Raw genomic sequence first — 27,849 nt, 5'->3', positions numbered from 1 at the left:
CCATGGACCAGGTGAGCTACTGAGTAGTTGGTGTATGCGTTACAGAGTCAAAATAAACTACAGTGTGAAGAAACATGTCACCCAGTGCAACAGTGTTTGTCTGGGATGTGTTTTTGGACAACAATGGATCTCTATGGGACAGAGGACGAAGATGTATCAGACTTTGAGACCCACATTGAGACATTTTCACTTGTCTCATACAGGTGTAACACCATGATGGATACTTTCCATTTATTAGGTGTGCCAGTGCCAGGGCTCCAGCCTGTGCATGCCAGCACACTGGCACGTCTCACTAGAGCCCTGGTTAATGTTATAAGTCACACGTGTGCTCTTCCTGTTATGAGATATCAAAATGTCAGCTGTGAAAAGAGTGAATCAAGGGACCTGAGGCGCCCTCTGTGATGGTGGGTTGGATGGATTTCAGGGTCAACATAGACAGAATTCATGTCGGATGATTTTTTCTTCTTCTATAAACACAAGGAACATGCAGGGTTGACATCACTGACGCAGTGTGAAGTTGTTCTTTAGGTTTCGACGGGATAAGTTGATGTGTATGATCCTAACTGGTGTGTTGTGTTATTATGGGGTTTGCAGTGGAGCTCTGTGCAGTGTTGTGAGTCATGTTGTTACTTACGGTGTTTCCATGCTTTTTCTGCAGTGGGTGATGGAGAGTGGGGGGTCTGGAGAGAAGACAGAAAAAGGCCATTAGTGCCATTAAAGATCAATTTGATGTGTATGTTTTTAGTAAGTTTGTATGATAATTCCTGCAGCGTTTTTCATCTCTCGTTTCAGAAGTACTAATAGAAGCAGTGTAAGAGACGGAGCGGATGAACTGCTTTCACATTCAGAGTCAAATTCAATGTTTTCAGGAGGATTCAAAGCCCCTGCACATCATCATACTGAGGAAAATGCTTTTTTGGTATTGATGATAAACAACACTGATCCGAGACATTTACATATGAGGTCTAAAGAAACTTCATTCCCCCAAAGACGACATCAGTGTTGCTGCAGCTGAGCCTGGAGCAGGGTTTGATGCAGAGTGAAAAGAAAATAGAAAAATGCAAATGAGGCTATAACAAAAAAACATCAAAAATAATAACTGACTATAGCCATGGCTGCTTTCTGAAGTGTCATTAAGCTTATTGTTGCTTACATTCTAAATCAAACTATTAAATGGATGCTTGCTGTTTGAACTGGAAACATAAAGCAGCGGATTAAAGTACATGAATCAGTTAAGTACACGTTATACTGAAATAGGACTAAAAGCATTCATGATTTCTTCAAGGAAAGAGTTTTTATTTGTCCATGCAGTCTGAACACAAGCTACATATATTGTGTTTGTAGTTGTTTAAATTATTACATTTCTAGTCCTAAACCCTTTTTTGAGGAAGTAAAAGATTATCCGGGCAAAACCTTTTTATCAGCAGTCATAAACACGGGACAGAAAACAACAATCACAATAAGAAGATGGATTACCAGAATTAATTAGATTTAATTGAATTCATTTTTCTCACTTGCCTCTCTTGGCTTTTTAAATATCTTTTAGAGTGTAGAATGTGCATCTAGCGGGGAGGATGCAGACCAACTGAAACCTCGGAGAACTACGGTGGCTGATACGAAAATTCAAATGGCCCTATCTAGAGCCAGCGTCTGGTTTGTCCACTCCGGGCTGCTGTAGCAACATGGCAGACTTCATCACTCCCTATGTAAATATAAAAAGCTCATTCTAAGGTAACGAAAACACAACAATTCGTCTTTTCAGGTATTTATACACTTTAGACAACATAGTTAATAATATATTGTATTTCTGCCAATAGATCCTCCTGAATGCTGAACACTGTTCCTTTAATGTATTCTGTACAATATGAAATAATCTTCTCATCTCATGCCATATTTTAAAAGTTCCCAAAACATTGGCTTTGTGATATTGGAGGTAGCTATTAATGACCGTGACTTTCTCCCTCACCTCTTTTCCTCTTCAGCTTCCTCCTGCGCTGCTTGTTGACGAAGCAGGCCGCCATCGTACTGAACAGGACAGCTGCTGCCAGGAAACAGATGGTGGCCACGATGCCAGCCACCACAGGCCGCGCCAGTCCACGTTCCTCCACCATCTCCGGAGGAGGGAAGAAGTCTGTGGGGGTGAGGAGGGAAGAGTCAGGGACGCTGAGCTGGTGGGAGTCACAGTGTGGCATCAAAATGAAAAGGATGCAAAAATAAAAGGACGTGACAGTTTGCAGTTGGGACATGGTGTGAGGGCAGAGACGGGGCCTTCCTGGAGGTAGAAGGAAAATGGACAGTTGAATGGAGGAGCGAGCAAAGAGAGTAAATGAAACAGATGTTAAACTTTAAGTTAGCTCACTAGACTTCTGATATGGCACTGCTCTAGATGAATGCTAATGTCAACATTCATATCCTGGCTCTGAAATCGGGGCTGATACGGTGAGATTACCACGCAGAAAAAAAGAGCACGCTGTCCTTTGCGAGAACACACTGTGCTCTGATTAAGCAGCTATTTCATTATATGAGAAACTGAATCGGAATGTTCTGACGGTAATCTGGGGGGGGGTGTATGCGTATTGGTCTCCAACCAAAAGAAAAGAGACACCTCGTGCAATACTTTGCAGGTTCCTGCAGAGGAGCCTTTGAAGTGAAAGGAAAAGCCCCGCCCATTTCCAATGAGATTCCGATATGCAGGAGCTGACCCTTACTACTGCATGTGTCTTCAAAATGGGCATTTCTGCAGGATACATGCTGATGACTCAGCAGAATTTAAACCTTTTTCCCCTTGCAGTGTAGAAAGCTGTGGAGGCTACATGTGCACTGCATCATCTGGTTGCTGCCTCTTTGGATTGTGTTCTGCTTGGAATAATGCTTTGTGTCAGATCACATTACCAAGTTAAAAATTCCTAAATGCTTTAAATTAATTATTCTGCAGAAAAGAAATCCAGAATCTATGAATATTCTAACACGTTTCACTGCTGGACACAAGATGTCTCTTACTTCACTCCACATGTATTAGTTATGACATGGCCATACATACTGGTTTCCACTTGTTAATAATAATTAACAGAATAAAGCTATTATTACTGCTTTGTTTTAATGCTGCGTCAACGTAAACTGAAGGGACATAGGACGGGGAAACTCTTAATGAATGTACAGAATATCAAAAATCAACCATAACCATAATAATCCTAATAATTCAGAGAAGCTGATACGTGGCTATTATTATCCACATACTACTGTCTGTGGGAAAGGAGACAGTGGATGGGATGCTTAAAGACGTACGTCTCTTACGTTGGTTTCCTTCACTTGTCAACCTGGACATGAACTTTGAATTATGATTCAAACTTAAAGTGATGATGGCGTCACTGAGAGATGTTCTTGAATATTTATAACATAAACCATCTCGGTGTGTAGAACCATTTAGATACATTTATTCAAAGCTGCAGCTTAAGATTTCCCAAACAAACTGTAGCATATTTATAACAGGGATGCTTATTTATTGAATATTAATCCCGATCACGATTTTGTCTTTCCCTAATTAACAGAACACGATCAATTGCGAAATTGCCGTTTTAAAATGCGTGCTCCGCTTCCAGAAATCTTCACTGCATATCAAATCGAGCGCTTCCTAAACCAACAGCCAGCGACCAGGGGGCAATGCAGATGTTTTGGCCTCACTTTTGAGGAGCGTCATGGCCGCTGCCCGGCCCCTTACAGCTTTGTTACAGCTGCAGTCCAGAGAAGAAGATTAATATACTTTATATTACAGGTTTTGCGTTACGCAGAAAAAGACAAAAATGCATGAAAATCAGGTAAAAAACCTTATTTTAAAAAATGATTTTGATTTGTAAAATAGCAAGAATGCAGCACAACATGAAAGTGTACATGGAAGTTTAGCTAAAATGTGGAAGCGCAATAAAATTGTTTTGTACGCTAAAATCAATAAATAATCGAGATCTCAATATTGACAACAAATAATTGCATTTATCATTTGGGCAATAATCCTGCAGCCTTACATTCTAGAGCTGCCTTTCTTCTCTTCAACACGGCAGAGTTGTGCACTATCAATATTCTTACAGTAATGAAAACCCAGCCAGAGCACTATAGAGGGCAACTCTAAGTCCCGCTGTAGAGGAACCAACTTTAAGAACCGTCCTCACTTATTAATGCTGGAGCTGTTTTAGTGGCCGACATGCTAATGAGTCGCTCAGTGACGACCAGGGGGGATTATGTGTCAAGCTTTGTGTTAGTGGTTCATGTGCTGCAGTGAAGCATGATACAGCAAAATGCAAAGTGTTGCACCGTTCATGAAATAACTACTGATCAGCCAGAGAACACCTTTCACCTTCAGTAAGAGAGCGTGTATCCACATCATGTGTGGAGTATGATGCTGATTGAAGATATGCACAGAACAAAAAGCAGTCAAATTATTACTTTTGAGCGTTTGATCACCACTTAGCGTAGCTCTAAACATTTACCAGGAGGGGGCAGCAGAGTGCTTCCAGAGATCCGTGAGCATATCCAGTCTATAAACGCTACCAACAGCTGCTCTTCCCAAATGATGTGTACCCAGTGACCTCTGCAGAGGAGTGACATCCCATTTTGACGGGTTTTGTTTCAGACTTTAAAACAGACTTTAAGCGTTGCGACCAAGAAAAGACTGGCTTTGATGAATCTTTTTTTTTTTAGCACAAAGCCGCCCGATTCAATCCATGGGAGACAGGCAGAGCGATGATGTCATACTTTTCAGGAAGGTACAAAAGAAGTGTGCATGTAAAGAGAGCTTCCATTTAATAGTGCTGAGTGGGCACAATGTAAAGTTGGGAGCTGCTGCGTGTGCAATACATCTGCAGCCTCTCCTCGGCTCAACGCATTAAGATCGCCCGAGGTTACAGATGCAGCTCGCCGCCAGAGGTTGTTGGTTTGAGTCCCGTTTGAGCACTGAAAAGCTCCTCTGAGCTTCTCGGGGCGGTGAGCTGAGATTCAAGTGTGTGCACTGTGTGGGCTCACCTGTGCTGGACACTCCTACTATGTTGCTGGGCTCGCTCATGGTGTCGTCCATGACGGCCATGACGCGGAACTCGTACCACGCCTCCTAGGAGCAGGAGAGCAGAGAGAGAGAGAGAGCTACGTTCAGAAGGTCAAACTCGTGTCTGGTGTCTGTCGGGCTGCAGGATTCTGTTTGTGTCTCCAGAGACCAGCCAGCTGAGTCACAGAGGCTTTGTGGATATGAATAGTTACCTTTTAGTGTTAAACAGATTCCAAAACCCATCATTGTTCCTGCAGTTTATAAATAGCACAATGGAACCTAGAAGTCATGCATTCAGATTCAGATTTTATTTTATTTATTAAAGGGGCACTCCGCTAATTTTACAAACTCTTATGACTTCTTAAGCGCTCTAGAAACAAAACAAAATCACACCGCTGATGTCATAACGATGTCGTCAGGGTTATCTTGGATCGACATTGATATTTTTACTTTGCAAGGCTTTAGTAATTCCCATAGTTGTGAAACATAATATAATTTTTAGGGTGCATTATAATCACTGTTATAATCCATTATAATGTGATTATAAGTTACTCGACATCATTGTTTGCTCTAAGGGAAAAAAAGAACATCTAAGATGTCAGTGAGCAATAATGAAGTATCATGATACTTGACCTTATAACTTCTTAAATAATGCTTTATAATGTGCTATGTATCTATGAGTGCTTATAACACATTATGTTTATAATGCATTATGTTTTCAAAAAGAAACTTTAAAATCTGTTAATGCCAAATGAAGAGACGTTTGCTGATTTTATTCAGACAGCAGAATGATGCAAACCGTAATAAACGGAAGCTTCATGTTAAAATCAACATCACATCACGAGGTTGTGCTGTGATCAGACCAATATGCATAAGGAGGAACAAGTAATAAGAATCTCAATAACGTGAATATGGTAATGGCTAGATAACGTGGCTTAAGATGGATAAATCACCTATGACTCAGTCATGATGAAAAGACATTAAACCTCTATTTCATTTCCTCGTGGCTGCCCGTGCTCTCCACAGAGCAGCGTCAGCTGTGGAGCTGGCAGAGATTCAGTTAGTGTCTTGCTCAAAGACACCTCAGCAGGGGTGCAACTCCTGCTTTGCTGTACTGTTGACTTAACGCCCACAAACCAACGGATAAACATGCCGTTTACCCGTCAGGAAGAAGATTGAGGATGTGGGGAAGCGGGTCCTACCAAACATCACCAACCAAACAGAGCAGTCCCCTCCCTGGTCGATTCACCTCACAGCAAAAAATGTGCAGCAAAAAGAGTCATACAAGCGAGGTGCATTGTGTGTGTGTGTGTGTGTGTGGGGAGAGAGCTGGAGAGAGGTGTGTGTGGGTGTTTGCTGTGCAGTGGAAGGATCCGCATGGAGCTGACAGTGGCAGTTAGATTGAAGAAAAGAAGCTCAAATGTGTCACGGCAGGAGAATTAGATGTGGAATGCTTAAAAATAAGTATTGTGTCAGTAAAATTCACCGTCCTCTTCATACAGATATTACATTGTATGGAACGTCACGTTTCGGTTGCTAGTCTGTCTTCTCGCTCAGTAGAAGCTAGTGGCAGACCTGCAGAGGTAAAAGCACACCTGTGTGTTCTGGACGTTAGACATAACATATAATAACCCGAAATGGCACAAATTAAAACCCACAGAGGTGGTCTAACGTGTGCACACCTGCATTGTTACTATGACAACCAAGGTGGACGTGGCGGCACATAATGATACGTATGCAGAGTCTGATCTGGGTAATCTAGAGCAGTATTTCAAGAAGCAAATCAACTTTGCCTCAAGTCTGAACATAGCAGCCTCAGTGTTGGGGTTTGTTCAGGTAAGCTATTAAATAAATTTTTTTTTCTGCGCTGTGAAACGGAGCAGACCGCATTTTTTTGTCGTCGGGCGGTTTTGAGGTTGAGGGTAAGAGCACGCCGGTGCAGGAGGTCAGAAAAGGTAGAAGGGGGCTAGGCTGTGGAGGCCTCTGTTAGGCAGTGGCGGGCCGTCAGGGCCTGCAAAGCCTTCTCTGCTGGCCTAAACAGAATCACAAAGTTATAGCTATTTTATAATTTAATATTTTTTCTGAAATACATTTAATTTTTTCTTATATGTATTATAATTTATAAAAATATTTTTCCCATTATCTTATTTTCTCATTGCACAGCTACTGTGCTCCTCAGTTGCTCTGCTTCCAGTGCAGCTTGTTTTAAGTAGAGCTTTTATCCAATCAGAGTTCACCTCTGTGTCTCTAGTAAGAAGAGAGGCCCCAGCCTGCAGACTCACCCAGTGCTGCCATGTGCAGTTTAAATTGAATGGGGACGATATTGTTGATTCAACCAATCAGATCTTTAGTTTGGGATTCATGGCCCCACCAGAGCGGTTTGCAGGCCAAGTTACGTCAGCTCAGAGTCCAGATGCCTCTCTGCCAGCAAGGTGCAGAGTGTGCTGTGATTGGTCAGTGGGCGGGCACGTGACTATGTGCCCGCGAAACATGATTGCTAGCAGAGCTTTGTAGCAGACAGAGTTCAAGTGGAAATATATGAAAGACATTTTACCTAGCTTTGTTTTTTTAATATGAAATGGCGGAAGGAGGAGAAACGGATTTGGTGGCGGAGTTACTGGGAACGCTTTTCTCAAGAAGGACATTTCTCAACAAACTGGACAGTAAGAAACGACCCCACAGCTAGCAGCCCTGACCAGCCAGGAAAATGATTTGTATGTAGCGTCAGAGGCGTTGCACATATTATGGCTGTGAATGTGTTTCATTTTAACTGAGCGTCGGTACTTTTGGAGAGACTCCAGTGGATCTACAACTCACAACCGCGGCCCGCCCTTCGCCGGTCCACGGCCGAAGACGACCACCGAACGCGGTCGAAGGCGACCACCGAACTGCGGCGGAAGACGGACAAGCGACCGGCAGCGGAAGATAACCGAACGTCGGTCGAAGACGACGACCGAACAGCGGCGGACCACGGACAACCGACCGGCGGCAGATCCGGTTGGACTTCTTACTAGAACTGATGTACTGGGATTAAACTCTTTGTCAGCATAGACAGCATTTGGTAAGTGAACTTCGTTTGTTTACCTCTACTGTGCATTTGTCTATCGTGGCGTTTTTATGAATAATATTTGAATGGCTCGTGCTCGTGTGGTGGAATGCGTGGATCCGCTACAGGTCTGCTGGATTGATTTGTTGCTTTGTTGTCATATGAATATATGCGACTGCTCTTGTGAGTTTGTCATTGTGTTACATTGATTTGGACTATATTGTCCGTTAATGACGCAGCGTCCCGTCATGCTCGTATTCATGTATCTGCACATTTTATTTCATTTATCAAATGTTGCAGTGTTATGTGAATATGCGGCTTTTACACGAAACAAATAATAACCCGTAACTGTGACGTCATAATGAGGTTATTAGAAGTGGAGAGCAGCACTGAAGGCCCAGGTATAAAATCCACGGCCCGCCACTGCTGTTAGGTGATGGGGAACTGGATTCTTTGCTCACTCTGGTGCAGGGGGTGGGTGGGTGGGTGAGCAGACAAGCAGCTGCATTTTGGATGTAATGTAGTTTGTTGTGGATTTTGGTGGACTGTGCTGTACAGGATGCTGTCGAGTGGAGAGATGAAGGCCTGGATGAGCATTTCAGCGGCTTAGAAGGAGACGGACGATGTTTTTTACGATGAAGGAGGGTAGTTTTGTAATGTGTTTAAGGCGGTGATCGAAGAAGAAGGTTTAATCAAAGATAACATCAAGGTTACAGATCTGGGCGAAAGCAGTAAGAGGGGAGCCATCGATCACAGAGACATCGTGGGGGGATTTGCTGAGGGATTTGGGGCCTGATTATGAGGATTTTAGTTTTGGATTTATTGATACCAATTTGAACCAGGCAAGGGCAGTGCCAGTGATGTCGGAGGAGGACTCAAGGCAGGTGAGGAGGAGAGTGATTGGTGGCGTGGAAGGCAGCGCTAAGGTCAAGTCGTGAACATATATCGAGGGTGTGGCCATCAGCGGAGAGGACGAGGTTATTGGTGACTCTCATCAGGGCGGTTTCTGTGCTGTGTTGGGGTCTGAAAAGATTTACATGGTTTTGTAGAGTTGGTTGGAGTGCAGGTGGGTTTTGAGTTGGGAGGATACAGTGTGTTCCAGTCTTTTAGGCGGGAAAGCAGAGATTGGAACTTACTGCTTGGAATAAGTCTCACTGCTCTCAGGCACAATAACAACCTGCTCAGCACCACGCGGCAGGTGGACACAGTTAGCGACTTGCTAATAGAGCGTTTAGCAACTGAAAAGCCCGATATTTCCCTCAAGACTTGCTAGAGCGAAAACCGGAACTAGAAGAGAGTGAATGCTGGACTTACATTCATCAGGTGGACACAAACATGACTCATGATGAATGATTATGCTGCTCCCCAACTGCTGGATGTGTAAATAAACTTGAAAGATATGGACATGTCAATGTTGTGTTAACAACTTGTTTCCCCAGCCCCCGAGTGGCCAAATATATCAGTTATTGCAGGTTAAAGCCAAGGGACAACCTTCAGGTCTACAAAGTGAAGCCAGTGCAGAAGTTTCTTAAACCTGCATTCTTTCTAATGGCCAACAGGGGGCGACTCCTCCAGTTGCAAAAAGACGTCTGACTGTATCGAACTCTATGAAAACATCCCTATATGCCAATTCAAATATGTGCACATTTGAAAGGCATATTTAACCCTCCACTACATCCCAGACACTTCGTTAGCGTGGAACTGGTCAGATGCAGGTTTTCTATAACACTGTGTGTGAGGTCTACAGTTCGGGTCCTGTCTTTTACCTGGATCAGGTCTCGGGCGAGCAAGTCCGTCTCCCCAGCAGGAATGCTGTCGTCCAAGACCTCCCATCGCTCCCCGAGGCGGAACTCCATGACGTAATGCTGGATAGGTGCTGTATGATTGGCAGGTGGGATCCAGGTGAGCAGGACTCCCTGCTGCGTGCGATTGGCTGTGAGGCACCGTGGTGGGGTAAGCAGCACCAATGGTTCAGGGGTACTTATAGGAAATACTGGAAGAGCACATACGGGTTGGGAATGTGTGTGTGAGTCACTCAGTTATATATTCAGTGAGCAGTTCCACCAGTGAATCAGCCCGCCTTTACATTTTCACACTGTTTCAGAACATTACTTCACATGACTTCTTTAGGTCCTTGCCTCATTTACTAATTCAGGTGGTCAACAGTTGGTGGTTTTCATAGATGTGTTGTTGCATGTGACTTGAAAATGTTTTTTTAAAAAGGAGAGAAAGAAAAGAAGCAGCCCCCCCCCCCCCCGGCTGAATGCTTTGTCGTCTTCGACACAGAAGGTGATGCAGCCTGAATGGTTACCCCAATTTTCAGCATGTCACTTATCTTTAAGTAATAATCTGTGACAGCTTCATTTATACTTAATAAATGTCCCTTTCATCACTGCGAGGAGAAATGGTACTGTAGGATGAATGATTCAACCACAGCCTAGTTTAAGCTTTTTCTTTGTGGTTCTGATAATCTGGTTTTTCCTGCAAAAAGACGTCTTAAATGCACAGAAAATATGTGAATTTAAGTTATATGTTGTATTTCAGTACACTTAGATATGTTTGAAGTGTTGATTTCACCGTCTTCTATTGACAACTATCCCCGGCAGATTAAGACTTCTTGGCTGTTATCTGGTTAAGAGATTCTTTCTCTGCACTCTGGTGCACTCTTTAGACAAAGATGTTTTTTTGGAAGAAGAAACAGCACAACATAAGCAGCGTGCTGTGTCTTTTTGCTGTTTCAGGGTTCGACTCGACTTCTAAAAGTGGCAACCAGGCATCAGTGTTTGGTTGCCGAAGCTGAAAATATGGCTGCCGTTTTTGGTCACCTTTATATTTTGAGTGATTAAGCTACTATGCAGTTATACGTCAGCTTAATAATAATAATAGCTCAAAGATGCCGGGATAGTTCGCCTCCCAACGATTTCACAAATTCTTTGTCAGCTGAATCAATTTGCACATACATCAATTGTGATGTTGACAGGGTTGATGCACTTTTTACAACACAATCAAAAGCTCATTTTGATTCACCGTTGTCTCTAAAACAGAGGCCTTTGTGTGTGATCGCACCAACATACGTGAAGCGTCTACTTCTAGTTAGGACTGGAACAGCAATATTTAGATATTACTAATGCTACACATTTTAGTAATGTATTTATTTTGGGGTGCACATTTTAGTGTTTGCTGTCACTGATGGCAACCAAAGGCTAATAATTGGTTGCCAATAGCAACCAGGTAACTGTTACTGTCGAGCTCTGTGTTTGTAGAAGACCATGACAAGGACATCACCTTCATTTCAGACAGGAAGCAGTTGTGGTGTAAATGGCCAAACGATAAATAATGTCACTTTATTGGGTAATGTCCAGTAAACCACCAGTAATATCTTAATAATATGATTTGAACTGCTCAATTTTCGTATTACTTACATGTTTTTAGCCTTTTCTCGGACTGACTGGCTTAAACAACATCCTCATTTTTGTATTGTTTTTGGGATGTTTGATACAGTCATATCCTGTTTTATCAACAAATATAGGCCTGCAGTTTAATACATAGAAAACAGTTGCAATTTATATTGCAACATTGGTCAGAAAAATTGCATCTTTATACTTTTCTAATAATTCAGCCTAACAATATAACTTTTCATTAGGGCCAGAAAATAAAACCTAACCCTAACCTTAATGAATGAGTATTATTATTGTTGTTCATGAGTAGAGCCTCTGACTGAATGAAAGCTCATAAAACATGATCCTCTCCAGCTGAGACGTGAAACATCACACGACCAGCACTCACACGGAGAGGGTGTTGTTTGGATTTCCCTGAGTGGAGGCGTGAAACATTTACTTGTCAGACCTCATTTACAGCAGAGAACTTTCTAAAACCGTTACTCTACACACTGGAGCGCTAACCTTTTCTGGAATGATATCCAGGAATGTCTCTTGAGCTGGCTTACTTTATATTAATATATTAACCAGAGCACTTTCCATAGTTCTTCAACATTGTTCCTACTTCTTTAGAGACAAATTCTTCATTTGAAAATGTTAGAATACAAATGAGAATAGATCTTTACGATCCTTGGTGATCCAGGAAATTTTCACTTTTCACAAAAAGATAAGAAACGTTTAGTTTCAAGTAAGTAAGTCGACTTTCTGCTCATTCGACGTGCCTAACTTGCCAAAGCCATCTCATTATAGGATCCCTTTTGTCACAGCGGTGAGTACACTCACCTGGTGTGTTCACAGTGACAACCTCGCTGAAAGGGCCTGTGCCAAGCTTGTTCTGGGCCAAGATGCTGAATTGGTATGTTGTCTCTGGCTCCAAGCCGGGCACCACCATCCAGTCGTGGCCTCCAGGCACGGGTATGGAAAGCCAGTCGTGTGGACCTAAACGCTCCCTCTTCAGCCTGGACAGGGGTCAGGATGAGAGGAGGTGAGTGGAGACATTTTGAGAGATCACTTTTTTATACTGGAGGTAATATTATATTTTCCCAGCACCATTATCATCACACAGTTTTGCTCGTCACGATGTAACATAATGTGACGTCATTTCTGCAACAGTTCTAGTTCCATCATTGATCCAACATCAAGTATTTTTGTTCACTTCATTCACAATGTTGACTTCCACGTGATGGTAATAAAGCCCATGCTGCGCTCAGCTTTGCGGTTTGCCCATGCCATACATTCAGCTGCACCTGATCACCAGATAAAGCGGAACACTCTACACATGCAACACTCCTACTCTAAACACCTGGTGCTATAGTAAAGCACTTCCTTTATACTGTATATATTACCTAGTGAGATAGTGTTTTCACCAACATAGCTACTGTAGAATCAGAAAACATGTGATTCAACGAGCCAGCCAGATTTGGCTCACCTTCCTATGTCGCATGCAGGCTCATTAGAATACAACCCCCTCATCTGAGAACCTCCACCCACAGCTTGACAACTACCTTTGCAAAGGTGCTTTTTGCAGCAAGCCAATCAGAGCAGCTTTTTCGGGGGGGGGGGGGGGGGGGAGACAGACTGTAAAGAGACAGACGCTAAAACGGAGTGTTTCAGTCAGATTGAATTCAGGTATATTCGGACAGACACTATGAGCCAACTGTATGAACCTGAAAATGAGCATGAGATGTCCCCTTCACCGTATCAATAAAAGGGGAAGATGTTTCTGCCCCAGAGCTCCTTAATATGACGTATCTGGTAAAGTTTTGTTCCCTCCTTGATACAGCTGCACAGCACACACTTGGCCTGGAGTCGGCCTTAATTAAAATTAGAAATGCTAATCCCATTTAGATATGCTTGACAGCTGAGTGGCTTTGTATTAAGAAAATGTAGCAGGTTTCAGCGCTTACAGAGAGTTGGAATAATGCGCTGTAGTGTTTTACACAGTAATATCAAGAGAGTCAGTGTGCATCGGGTTTTTTTGGCAGGAAGATTTGAAAACAGGATGTGGAAAACTACTCATCATCCCTAGCATGTACACAATGCTGAAGTTAAAATGCACTTCTTTAACCGACGGCAGGGTTTCAGGGGGAAGAACCACCTGAGAAATGTCACTGAGATGGATGCAGCCCAAAGCTGCTCCACTCGCATCACTCACTGATGTTTGCTGTCAGTCTGAATATTATTAATTAAAGCTGCTGTCTGCTTTTCTCTATATTTGTGCTGCTCTGCGGTTCCCTCGCTGTTTTAATAAAGCATGACGGGAGTTGTTTTTTTTATAGTTGATGCTGTGGATTGGTTCAGGACAACCCAATTTTAAAAAAGGACACTATTTACTGCATGTTGGTGTCCTGCATCGCGTTTGGGAAGCTTAAGGAGGAGACTTGCACGAATACTTCAGAGTGTCCAGATAGTGACAGAGAAGACACTCAGAATGCATCTAACTCCTGAGTTCGAGAACCAACTAACCATTTTTACAAAGTCTGCAGCACATATTACCGGCAGCAGTTACTGCTTTCACAATTACATATATTAAATATACATTAACTTCATGCCAATAACCGCATTCGTCAACGCTCTTGTAGAGGAGTTTGTTAGTATAAAATCAACCTGCGCATCCCACTGAAAATGCATACAAGTCGGCAGCAATGAACAATCCGATGGACCTTTAAATGAGCATTCTAGACTTACTTTGTTTTATTGATTAGAACGACATCAGGTTTGTGTCCATTCTCCTATCTTTTTTTTTTTTTGCAGTGGTGGAATGTAACTAAGTTCATTTACTCAAGCACTGTACTTACTGTCATTTCTGAAATCTCAAGTCAATAAATAAATGCAACATTTCAACCCAGGCCCTTTTCCCAAGTCAAGCAGCAGAGAAGCAGCAGCAGCGGCGGCAGCAGCAGCAGCAGGACAGAGAATTTGGGGTCATGTTCAGTTTAGTTGCAACCAACAAATTTCAAGATCAGAGCTGAAAGACTCACTCACACATCTGGATCCCCCGTGTATTTCCATCTCTACGTTCTCACAACTGTTCTGAACACAACCCTGGAAAAAGACGTTTTCAGAAACAACAGAGGAAGTACCGGAAGAAGAAAAAGCAGGAAGCAAAGCATGCTGGGATGACTCACACATGGCCATACCAGACTGAGAATGTCTGCTGGAAGCCTCCGTCGTAGCCCACCTCCCAGGACACATTGGCCCAGGTAGAGGGCGCCGCCACGTGGATGCTGGTGGGGGCGTGGGGGCTTGTGCCTGCAGGGAGGGAGAGAGCGGCGAGAGAGGTGTTGTTAAAAGGCCACATTAGTCACTGAGTAGCCTCGCTGTTGTACACTACATTCATTTTGAATGTCAAATGGATTTACTGTGAGCTGGACCAGGTAATGTAACATCCAACTGTGAAAAAGAAACATTTTTGGTTTCGCATGAATAATGTAATCTTGAGTCCAAAATGACTTTTCTTGTTCTTGTGACATGTCAAACGTAAATAATGTGAGTAACAGTGCTTCGACTGATTTCTCCAGGCAGAATTCTCGATATGCATTTTTGCTAATTTCCGATCCCAATGTTTAGGTCCTGTACTGGAGCCAAAGCGGGAAGAAACAACACCTCGAATGACATATTCAGGCCACAAGCCATGTCCCGCAGAGTGATATTATTTTACCATCACCACTCACAGCAGGCGATTGAGAAACAAGGGCTACGGGTGTAGAAATTAAACGTTGGCCTTGTTCTAAGACTTTCTCTATAACCCCGCCTCCTGTGTCAGAGCGCTCTCGATTGGGCTCTTCAGAGGAGGAAGGGTCAAGGAGTTGACAGGATGAGTCCAAATGACAAGAGTAAACGTATAAAGAATTAATTGTGTATTCGACTGTAAGCTGCAATCATTAGCATGGCTGGCCAACTAGCTTACCTACAGTAACAACCTGGTCCTGGATACTACTGCTATCTATCTGAGTGTGCAAGCTAACGTTAGAGGCTGTGTCTTCTTCTGTATTAGATTTGAGGAAGTTTGCAGCCCACCAAACTCCAGCAAAACTTGCCATCCGACATAGCGTTATGTTCCCCAAACATATTGGTTAGTTTTCACCCTAAAAGCCTTTGCTCTTGTAAATGAAACATGTTTGTCTTTGTATGTAAGCTAAGTATAGTATATATTGTATAGAAGTCTATGAGAAAATGACTCTGATTCTCACTTGATTTATTACCTCAGTAAACATGAGTTTATGGTCTCAATCACTAGTTTCAAGTCTTCTTCAAAACAGCATGATGATCATTCAATAAAGTATGGTCCATTTAGAGTCAAACAGAACATAAAGCAGGGTTTGCTTGAGGGCATGGCTACCATGTGATTGACAGGTCGCTACCATGGCGTTGTCCGGTCCGGGAGTTGTCCGTGTTTTAGCCTTGCACAGTTCATGAAAGTTAATTGTAACATTATGGTCGTCTACAAATGTCATATGCAGAACTTCAAAACTGCAGTCTACAAATGAACTAAGGCGGGGCTTAGTGAACAGTCCATGACTGCACCACTGCAGAGGTTCTGAAGAAATATATGTAGGTTTCTACACGTAAACGTATGTTTGTGTGAATTTGTGTCCATGTCGGGGTACCTATGACTTGGACGTGCGTGCTGGCAGTGATGCTCGTGGCAACGTTGGTGGCGACACACTCCCACTCCCCGTGGTCCTCCTTTGTGAGTGACTTGAACTGTAGGCTGCCTCGGGGCAGAACATTGTGCTTGCTTTTGCTGGGCTTGCCTACCTGCAGTCCGACCCAGCCAAGGAAACACAGAGTCAGCCAAGGGGAGAAAGAGAGGGACGGAGAGAGAACACGCACTTCTAAATTCACATACAGCAGGGATACTTTGAGATATCAATCTGCAATTTTACATCTACAACAACATTGATTTCAATATCTAACTTAAGTATCAAATTACACAGAATGGTAGATTTCACAAGTGGGACGTAAAAACAATTGCTAAACACACTGTAGTCAGTGAGCAAGATTAAACATGCCTCATAATCAAGCAAACAACTGAGAGAATCTAATATGTTCCCTTGATTGCACATTTTAAAGACATCATTAAAATGTGATTAAAAATGCTACAATGACATACAGTAGTTTGAGTAATTAAAATCAGGCAATTTACTACAGGCACAGGTTTCAGACGGGAAGACTTCTCAATGGAGAACCCTGAATGGGACTTCACACAATGTGAAGTCTTGTTTACATGTAGGCAGGTGTGGTGTAGAGTGCGCAGGGTGTCTTACCTTCCTCCATGTGATGTTGGGAAAGGGGTCTCCCTCCGCCTCACAGGGGATGACCAATTCTCTCCCAGCCTCCTGCCTGTACTCCCCTCCAGGAACCACTGAGAATTTGGGAGGGTCCTACCCGGGGGGAAGGGGGGAGCAGCCAAAACAGGTGAGTAAAAAACAGGTGAGTAAAAAACGGGTGAGTTGTGATGCCTCCTGGATGCATTTAAATGCACTGGCTATGGGACTGTGGGCGTACCTTTAGCACCAAGGGAGCGGGAGGGGACCATCCCATGGAACCCAGGGCGTTGTAAGGCATGCAGGTATAGGTGCCGAGAGAGTCCTCCGTCACCTCTGCCACACGGATGCTCCCATCGTCCATTTGGCTCCAACCAGGGTACTGTGGATGCAGAAGTCATGAATCGTGTGTAAGGAAGGGTCATGTTTTGTTAAAGGCCAATGATAACTCAAATAAGAGACTGAGGAGCACACTGAAACCAAAAAGGTTTGAAGTGAAAAATGGAATCCCTTGGAGCTTCCACTGAAGAAATGCCGCACTTGTTTGAGGCGGAGGTAAAGTGAACGGAACCCCATGCTGCACCGGCTCACCCTATCGATCCGGAGAGGGAGGCCATCTTTCTTCCACTTGACCAAAGTTACGGGGGGATTGGCGTCTACGGGACAGCGGATGAAGCCGGGCAGACTGATGGCCACGTAGATGACGGATGGCATGTTTACAACACGGGCAGGATCTGGTGAAAAACGAGAGAAAAAAACATCTGTTGTGAAAAGAGGGAAACCCTGCTGATTGTAAGAGCTACGTAGAGAAGATTGGGAAATCAACCTGTTAATGGGCTCGTCATAAAAAGATAAATGAGTTAATATGGAGCACAGCTGGGCTGAGAGCAACATTTGTACGTGTAAACATTGAACACCCATTCTTAAAGTGAGATTACACACACAGCTTTGTGTACATGATGACACAGAATACATTTTACAGGATCAAATCCCACTACAACCTGCTCTCATGTATGTGTGCTACACTGACTTCTACCACACTTCAAGATGCTCTCAGTCCCTCTACTTCCTGGACAAAACAGTGATGGTCACATGTCAGAAAAAGGTTGTTTAATAACTACAGTTTTCAGTGATACAGGAAAAAAGTTGTATTAAGAATATGGTATTAATGGCAGCCAGATGGAATGGAAATGAATGAGTGAATCCACAACACTTAGTAGCCTATTCTGACGGCCTTTACTCAGGTGATTCTCTTTGCAGCCTTCTGAAAGCAGCAGGTATCTGTTCCTGAGGGGCGTGTCATCATCATGAGTGACAGCATAATAAAGAAGGCTGAGGAACTTCCTCAACCACGTTGCCTTCAGGTAATTTAACACTTCCTATAGACCATATTCATGTGAATGCAGTGTGGGGGGGGGGGGACTCCCCCAGCTATCCTGAAGGAAACTTCGGAGGGAACCAGCTACTGGTTCGATTAGTCTTTCGCCCCTATACCCAGGTCGGATGACCGATGTGCACGTCAGGACCGCGACGGGCCTCCACCAGAGCTTCCTCTGGCTTCGCCCTGCCCAGACATAGTTCACCATCTTTCGGGTCCTATCGCACACACTCACGCTCCACCTCCCCGACGGTGGGGGCGAGACGGGCCGGCGGTGTGCCCGACGCCGCGGGGTCGGGATCCCAACTCACCCGGCACGCTGGCCCTCACTTTCACTTTCAGGTTCAATTCTTTTTTCAAATGATCAAAAGTTTTGACATGGATTTAGCTCCATACTCCCCCAACATTATCCTAATGAACGTAAACAACAAACGTGGCTGTTGTTAGTACTCACAGCTGTCAAGCTAGCTTGTGGAAGACTCTGGTGACCCGGAATGAGTGCACGGGCAGAATGCGATCAGGTAGACAGGTAGGTGGCCCGTCCTATATTATATTATTATAAAATAAATTGACTAAGTTATTACAGTCCTGGGACAGAAACAGATATCAGATTTTTGTTCTCCTTTTTTTGTCAGAGCATTTGATTCATTCATTGCTGTCAGGATGTGATGAGAATTTCAACAAAAATATCTGAAATGCTTTTGAAGAAGATCACCAACCTTGCCTTTAACCAAACGACAACGGCATAAGATACTGTAGAAAATGCAGAACTATACTGCAAACTTTGAACTTAAATTCTTTAAAGTTTCAGTTATAGACAGTTTATAAAAATCTCATTACATCACACCTGACCAGCCTCCCCTCAATCAGCCCCATCATATCAGCGCTTAAGCGTTTGAGTTTTATTACATTACTTGCTCGACATTAGTGGCCCCCTCTGTACTTTAAGTCTGAAATAATTAGGATTCGATATGGTCGAGCTAAATACCCTTCGGGCACACGCAAGAAAAAAAAGGGAGACCATCTGGCTGAAGGAAAGGGGCTAAGAGGAGGAAAAAGAGGGGGCGGGGGGGCTTCTCCTTTCTAAATCCTAAATTCTGAAGAGGGGAGAGAGCAGCATGGTTCCCAAATGAGGTCAAGGAGGAGAGCTTCAAAGTAGGCAGTGGGTGATAAGGAGGAGAAATGGTGTGAGTGAGAGGAGGAGGAGGAGGAGGAGGAGGAGGAGGAGGAGGGGTGAGCGCTATTGGCGGAGCGATAGAGGAGTGGACGAGCAAGGCTGAGCATCAGCGTGGGAAAGAGGACAGGTGAGAGAGAGAGAGAGAGAGAGAGAGAGAGAGAGAGAGAGATGTCACTGGATGACGTAAGGTGGAGAGGAGCCGAAGGAGGAGAAAGGAGGATGAGGCAGCGTGACTGTGAACGCGATGAAGCCGGCGGAAAAAAGGCGTTATAAAAAGGAGAGGAGATGAGGGAGTGAGCGAGTGACTGTGTGACATGATGAGATGGAGGGATTGAAACACGGTGACGGATCGATTAACCGCACTGTTGCCAGAACAACTTTGTTCTACAGCTGCTGTCCTCTGAAGTCCTAACCACCGCCGGCCCCCACGCCAGCGCTCGGCCACAAAGATGCCCAGAGGAGCACCGCCAGCGGCACCACAGACAAGAATATCAGCCAAGTTTCTAAATATAGCCCTCAGACGGCGCTATCGCTCACAACACGCCGGTTTCCCTACTGCAAGATGCTTTGGGGGAAGTTATTCACTGGCGAGCATAAAAGAAATGGGGGAAGACCAAATGTTGAGGATAGAGAGGAAGGGATAAAGGGAGAACAAAAGGTAAAAAAGAGGAGAGAATAGGACGGAGAGCGCAGTCTGCAGGCTGACGGAGAAAAGTCCCCGGTCTTACAGCAATGATGTAATCCCCCCCCCCCCCCCCCCCCTCTCACGACTGCTGTTGCCCGCCTCTGTTCATCACACACACTCGCACACACTTGCCACGATCTAATGTACAGCCATCAAAGGAGGCAGGAGAGCGATGGAATGCAAAATGTCTGTTGCCTTGACTACTGCTGGTGGCCGGTCACCGGTCGACGAGGCCAAAAAAATCTCAACACTCGTGCTGCCTCCGCCTGGCCGACGGGAGCCAGATGCTTTTCCAAAGTGACAGATTCACCGCAATTCTGGAGCTCCCAGTGACTGATAGCCTGAGAGGGTGTTGTACAGGAGGAGGGAACAAGGAGGCGGCAACCCATGATGAAGACAGGGGGGGGGGGGGGGGGGGAGAGATGTGTCGGTGTGCATGTGGATACATATACATAAATGAGTATAAATGAGACATGAAGAGAGTAAGGACGGGGAGGCAGAGGAGGGAGCGGCAGGAAAAGTAGATATGAGAGAGCAAATGGGTGTTTTGGTGGGATTGGCTGAGAGGTGGAGCAGAGTTCGCCTGGAGACTGAGTTTCCAAATCCATTCCACAGGGCAGAGGATGCTTTTTTTGTGGACATGCAGCCCTGCAGCAGAATTGGTCATTTGACACTCCTGCTGCTGGCCAGAAACTTACAATTATGGATAAGCCTTAGTCACTAGTCATCAAACATCATCAGAAAGCGTGACTTCATTCTCTGCTTAGGTAAACATCACGCCACTATATCTTTACATATAAACCTATAGTTGCTTAATTAATGCTCTGGATTTCAAAACTAGCACCTTTAATATTTATAAATAATGCTAACTTATGTAAAAGTCCATCTACGTTTGAACTCAACACATCCATCCAAGAACTACACTTCCACTTGTTCTCATAGAAATCCAGTTAATGGAGAACAGATAGAATCCAGTGTGTATGTGTTTACCTGTACCTGGGCGGCTGAACCAAGTTCGTCCAGTTGTGTTGTTGCATTGTGCACAAGCGCCCCATTTACAGCTTCCATCAACAATTTATAAAGATTTGTGTTCCAACGTGTCCCTTACATTACTATTCAACAATGTTTTTAAATGCCTTGCAAACATGTGCCATCTCTAGTAATGAGCAAAACTGGTTTAGCCTCCCCACTTGTTTTCTTCTTTTAATGTCCAACATTATCAAATGTATCAACCCACACTCACTCTGAGGAATCAGAGGTGTGGGAATCAAAGGAACCCTGTGTTAGCCCCCCCCCCCCCTTTCTATGTTTCTCTGTGTGCTTTGTATTCATGACTATTGACTTTGACATCTTATTTAACTTACTGCCCGTTTACTGAGTGTTTATGAGTCTGATGAAGCACTATGTGAAATCCTCAGTCACTTTCTCTTCCACAGTGTATTTGCTTAAAGTCCCTGATGTAGTATTTCCCCTAACCAACTGTCTGAGTGACTGAATGCTTTATTAAGCCACAAACTTCTAGTTGGAATCCTTCAGCTTGTTTCACGTCACACAAATCTGTATCTGGCTTTCTCTCTGTCCTTTTCTTGCTCGTTGGAAGTGGGCGGGGCTCAGTTGGAAATAAGGTGATGTCTGTGCTGAAAAATCAATTATCAAAAAAAAATAGTTTTGTTTAAGAATGTATGACGTAGCCTACAGTTTGTCAAAATAAAATGAACTTTAATGAAATGGTCAATTCGATTTTTTCGTGGGAAAATTAATTGTTTAAAATTCTGTAAAATAGTTGATAGAAGAATCAGAAAATACAGAAAATACGTGGCAGCCCCAGTGATGTCACAATCTTCCTCGCACCAATCGGCATTTAGCAACATTTTGATCAGATGAAAGTTGGGTTGGTCACTGTCAATCAAATGTGATCAAACATGTGTCAACCTCTTAATAAATAACACCTAAACATGTGTTTAGATTCTTTCCTATTTGTTTTTTTACATTCAATGTTGAAGATTTGAAGCCAAGTTTCCCGGGGCTTTAAGTTATCCGTGTTCTTGCAGTGGACATGCTCGGCCATGTTCCTTTCCAGTGAACCTCCAGCATGATTAGCCCTTGGATTCAAGTATTAATAGTACAGAGTTGAGGTGGCCATGGCTTTGACCCAAATACACAGAAAGGACAAAGAGAAGACGGAGGGACCCTTGCAATGAATCAGGACACACTCCAGAGATCAGCACATGCAGCAGAAGAAGAGTCAAAGACACTCACATTGCACTGTTAGGTAGGCAGAGGCAGTCGGTGGTTGGCCCAGGCTGTTGCTGGGAGCACAGGTGTATTTCCCATCATCCTCCGGCTTGACTTGGGCAATGATGAGGGAACCGTCGATGAGAATACTGACTCTGCGCTTTAGGTCACTGTGAAGATGAAAAGGATAGAAATGTTTAGGTTGGGATCTAAGTGTATTTGAGCTGACACGTCATTTCATCTTGAAGAATTCAGTGTAGAGAAGAAAAATCAAAGGACAGAGGATGTTTGTGTACAGATTGACCCTCTGAGACATTTTTTATTTTGAGCTGTACAAAATAAAATGAAATGAATCTGAACCCATCCATACATCTGTGGGACCAGGCAGACATCTTTCACCAAGATGCTCATATTGTTGTCACTAGGCACTCCACTGAAACACCACAGTAGCCTCTGTTGTACGATATTTATACAATAATACATCTGAATATCGTTGGCACAGCTATAAAAACTGTTATACATCAATGGGAAAAAGAAAACACATATAAGCATTATACTACAAAAATGATGGGAAGATATAATACAAAAGAAGGAAAAAATGAGTAGAAAGTGCCACCGTAGGTAAAGCTAAGGATCAATGAGATGTGAGTCAGTCGCCCACTGACACGTACAGCTGAGATCCTGCGGACGGAAGACCCACCAGCTGCGTATTCTTACAGCTGAGTAATTCATTCTTAAGGCTTATCAGTGTCTCTGAGTGGAGCTGCTGAATCAGTTCACCACGCTATTGTGAGAGAAATGACACGGTGCACAGCGTGGATCAGCTCCGACACGTCGTTTGAAATCATTTCAGCCTTGAAGCCTTTTGTAAGCCATGCCGTTCAAGTAACGCAAATCGACATTTACAAAGGTGTGTGAACATTTTATTTAAAATATCTTTGTATTTAAAACATTCTATTTAAAAGTAATGGCTCCTCTATTCAAACAACAATCATCCATCATCCCTTCGATCTATAATATACGATACGATCGCCAATTGGAACAAGCCGAGTCTCAGCGCCTCCAGACGGGGCAAGTGATGCGGATTCTGTTGCTGCTGGCAGTCTCATTTCTAATGACTGAAGACTAAAGGGTGGACTTGTGATAAATGATTGTTTTTCCCTCATGTTTCTCTCTGAAATGTTCGCTCTAATACGCAGACCTTTGAAAAGCTGCAATCATGAGCAATTTGCAAATGATCTTTGATTTGACGTTTTGCTTTCAACACTTCTCTTTATTCTATGTTCAATCAGCAGAAACACTGCTTTATATAGAAACACAGTCCTGTGAAAGTGACACCACAACAGCGGTTAAATGACAACAAATGTGTGTCGTCTCCGTCGGGGATGATGTCATCTCTTCTCACTAGCTTCCCCACCTCTGCTCGTTGCACTCTCCCAGTCTGATTTGGAATGAGGAAGAGGAGGGAGCAAAGCGAATGAATGCTAAATATCTGTTGCCTTGGCTACGGCAAGTGGCTGGTCAACAGTCAGCAGACCCAAATCTCAGGACTGGCTTCAAACTCACCCCAGCTCCCTCACTCCAAATAAAAACATACGTCTGATGTAGAAAAAAAGGAGAGATGCCACTATAGACAGAGCTACATGTTCTGTAAAACATCAGACTGAGTAAAAACAAAGTGTGCTTTTTTTAATTGAATACTGTAACAGTGTATTTTACACATCAAGGTCATCATTCGGAGTTCTCTCAGCATGTGAACACTGCTGTATGAGGCTACAAGATTAAAGACAGCAGATAGCCTGCAATACAAACAGGGAGTGTGGAATTATTACAAGTTATTTATTTTAAATATTGTTTTTGTAATTGTTATAGTCGTTATAAACTTTTGATTACGCTGATAATGTATTGTACTAACGTCCATCATTTAGCTTAAAATATTATCAACAAAAATGATGAATATCAATTTAATTTAAACCCATCAGTGTGTCTCCGGGGAAAATAACCCTGATGATGTAATAGTGATGTCACCAGAGTTATCTCAGTTTCAGCTTTAACAAAAAGCTGGCATTAGAAATAAGAGGTGTCGAGTTTGAAAGATGTGGGCGGTAACAAGCACAGTGCATTATGGGAAATGTAGGATCCAGGGATTTTGGGAGCATGACTGTGGACTTAAGTCAGGAAATCTTGGCCTCTGCTGATTGTCCGATTTTGACCGATTTTTTCATAAGCCTTCCAAGTTTATGGAAGAATCGTATGTCTATCATAACTGGCCAATTGAATTGGCCTTTTTGTGCGACATCACGAAGCATCTCACTGTGCTAAACCTCCAGCTTCATACAGACATGTATGATCACAGACATGTATGATCACAGACATGTATGACGCAGTAAGAGCTTTCCAAGCCAAGCTGCGCCTGTGGGAGACTCCGGTACAGAAAGGAAACTTGGGTCACTTTCCGTGTTGCCAAACCGTGTCTCCACCGCTGTGTTCCCGACTGCGCATTTTGCTGATGAACTGGGCGTACTTGGCACAGAGTTCACTCTGCGATTTGTCGATTTTGCAGCTCAGAAATATAAATTTGAACTGCTGAGCAATCCGTTTGCAGTTGACGTGGAAACAGCACCTGTGCACATCCGAATGGAGCTGATAGACCTCCAGTGTAATGACACTCTCCAGGCAAAGTGTGACTCTGTGGGTGCTGCACAGTTTCCAAGCTTCATCCCCGAAACGATGCCTCAACTCAGCCTACATGCTGCTCAAATGCTCTGCATGTTTGGAAGCACATACCTGTGTGAGCAGCTTTTCTCTGTGATGAAGATGAACAAAAACCCACACAGGAGTCGTCTCACTGATGCACACCTTCACTCCACATTGAGGGTTTCCACAGCACCTCAACGTTTCATTTTGGCCCTCTCTGTGATTGAGTGTGACACCCCTGGCATATATGCTGTATTATGCTATAATGTGTCATTTTGTATCTTTTTTGGTTGTTGGTGTGCCGCGGGATCTTCTTATTATAAAAAATGTGCCGCGGCTCAGAAAACGCTGCCCTAAGGTACTAGTACCCTCAATACTGCTGTAAATTATGCATTTGTGATTGATCCAGTGTTTTTGGAGTTGGATGGATAGAAATGCAAAATTAGGTACCGTACAAAGTATAATAAAACATTTTCTGGATTCACTGTCATGCTAATGTTTTTAACTTAAAAATGCTTCTTTATACCAGACTTGTTAAAAAACTAAATTCCTCCACCTTCACATTCTAACCATATTGAAATGAATACATTTCACAGAAGCAGTTCCAGAAACAGGACTGTGACTGTAGTGTAGTTCTCCAGAGATACACACACACACACACACACACACCCCTGATCGCACAATAGTCAAGCACCTTGAAAAATGGGATTTTTTTGAGTATAAATGTGCTGCTGAAAAATCAGCAGGCACTGCGTGTGACGTTGAGTCAAGCATGAACCAAGATCTCTGTGAACCCCTTCTTCAGTTCCAACACAAAGCCTACAAGCTGGGGGGATTAGTAGGATTTTAAAAGTCTGAAATCTCTGCATCCGGCAAAGTTATCATTGGTATCGGTATCAATAAATCCTTCAACCTCACTATGGTACATATATTTATTCTAAAGAGTTTGTGCGATGGGGCAATAAATAACAAACAAGGGGAATGCATTTACAGCTACCTTTGTAGCCAGTAGACTTACAGTTCCCCTGGAATCAACCGTCCTGCTGTGTACCATGAATCAAGCTGTGTGCAGAATATCATTCATAGGAAAACCAGAGCTTTACAGCCACAGGGATATGGTCACAAAAGGGCAAGAAAATGTGTCGCCTTGTGCAGCAGCCTTGCATCGTACATCAGTGACAGTATACATGTGACGGATAGCCGGTTCCATTTTGAAACCTGGTTCTAAGTTGGTAAAATAGTTTACCGGGTTAGTTTAGCTCTAGGGCTGTGTATTGGCAAGAATCTGGCAATACGATACCTATCATAATACAAGGGTTATGATTCAATATATCACGGTATAATGCGATACTGTAAGCAAGGCAAAATATTACATTTTTTGATCTAATTTTAGGAAAACTGTAATAGTATAAAGAACCCACCACCATATGCATACAATCTGAGAACAGGGACACTATCTGCCACAAATCTTTGCATGAAAAATATGAATTAAAAATCAATAGTGCTTTTGAGAATCAACACAGTATCACAAAACATAATATTGCAATGCTAAAGTGTAGAACTATTTTCTTTCCCCTGTTCTTTGTGACACTTCAAAGAATGAATACTGCTGAAGTATGCAAACATGTGTTAATAAGACTGACCAAACTACTGCGATATTTGAAGGAGAGTACTCGCAACCAAGGAGGGATCAAGTCCCTGCTGAAATATTCATCTATACTGCATCACGTTAAAGTTAAATAAGCACCAGCGCTCGGCCTTAGCCACCAGAACCTCTAAGAGTTTGTGACCTGCTGCAGTGCAGCGACCATTTCGCCTTCAGGTATCGCTAAATGCATCAGTCTGCCGTTCATTTAGTTGATATATGCTGAATGATGACATAGATTTAATTTAATTTCCACTGTGTTGTTTTGAACTCCCATGAAAATTATTTTACAATTTTCAAAGTGTAGACATAAAATTACACTATTTTCTTTAAAGACCATTTGCTATTTTGCCATAATTGAATATTATTTTAGCCGGCATGAAATGGACATACCAGTAAAAAAAGAGAAAAGCTCCCCCTTTGTTCGGCTATTTTACACCAAGGCATGAGAGCTGGGTTCCTCCCTGTCTGCTCAGTCTCCCTAAAAAAACAGTGCGTTGAAGCAGACGTTGATGCAATATGATGCATTGTGAATGTGCATCACGAACCGAACTTTACTCCAAGCTTTGGTGGCTGTAGGGCACTTTCTAGGTAAGCAGAATGGACAAGTGCATTGTGTCTGTCTGAACAGCTTCCACGAGCTAACAGTAGAAATGTCATCATCGCTCGTGGCAATGGAGGGAGATGTGCCAACTGACGGACATTTCTTGGGATCCATTGCAAAAGATAAGCGATACACTTTTCTTTTCATTATAAACATGAAAGGAGTACTCAAATTTTGCCTTCTAGGTTTCGGAGCCTTCGTGTTGTTGTACACTATAGTGTACGTGTTGAATTACTCTGTTCAGGACATTGTGATTGGTTGACGCCTTTATTCACAGAGCGAAAGCTCAGAAAATCTCAGGAAAAAAAACACCATCATAAGAGAGGACTCTTGACTGCGGTCAACAGTAAGGACAGACGGGTGAGGTGATATGGGAGACAATAAGAAAACCGATCATAACTTTACTTCTTGAAGAAGACGTTGTCCTCCTCCCAGAACCAGGTGTAGGTCAGGTTGCGGGGGTAGGCCTCCGCCTGGCAGGTGAAGAAGGCGTCCTGCGAGATGTTCACTGTGATGTTCTCTGGTGGCGATACAATGAACGGAGGGCCTGGAGGAGAAAAAAAACACAAAAACAGTCTTGATAAACATACGTTGAGTCAATTTCTTGGCTCCAATGAGGCTAAAATACAGGACACGCCGTCAT

The 27,849-nt window shown here is 43.3% G+C and overlaps 1 protein-coding gene across 1 annotated transcript in view; it reads right to left on the bottom strand.

The window, feature by feature from the left end:
- LOC306705474 (protein turtle homolog B-like) overlaps positions 1 to 27,849 on the bottom strand; it is a gene marked incomplete at both ends in the record, with an annotated part of 108,833 nt that overhangs the window by 15,110 nt on the left and 65,874 nt on the right. Inside the window, 12 exons of the mRNA XM_079172243.1 lie at positions 635 to 680; positions 1,967 to 2,131; positions 5,014 to 5,098; positions 9,845 to 10,071; positions 12,299 to 12,474; positions 14,644 to 14,767; positions 16,126 to 16,276; positions 16,786 to 16,902; positions 17,027 to 17,167; positions 17,377 to 17,519; positions 22,285 to 22,430; positions 27,612 to 27,753. Coding sequence (XP_079028369.1) covers positions 635 to 680; positions 1,967 to 2,131; positions 5,014 to 5,098; positions 9,845 to 10,071; positions 12,299 to 12,474; positions 14,644 to 14,767; positions 16,126 to 16,276; positions 16,786 to 16,902; positions 17,027 to 17,167; positions 17,377 to 17,519; positions 22,285 to 22,430; positions 27,612 to 27,753 — 1,663 coding nt within the window. The remainder of the gene's footprint in view (positions 1 to 634; positions 681 to 1,966; positions 2,132 to 5,013; positions 5,099 to 9,844; positions 10,072 to 12,298; positions 12,475 to 14,643; positions 14,768 to 16,125; positions 16,277 to 16,785; positions 16,903 to 17,026; positions 17,168 to 17,376; positions 17,520 to 22,284; positions 22,431 to 27,611; positions 27,754 to 27,849) is intronic.

The sequence above is a fragment of the Pholis gunnellus genome (genome assembly GCF_910591455.1).
Source record: "Pholis gunnellus genome assembly, chromosome: 13".
Classification (NCBI taxonomy): Eukaryota; Metazoa; Chordata; class Actinopteri; order Perciformes; family Pholidae; genus Pholis; species Pholis gunnellus.
This window is presented reverse-complemented; position numbering and strand designations above follow the sequence as displayed.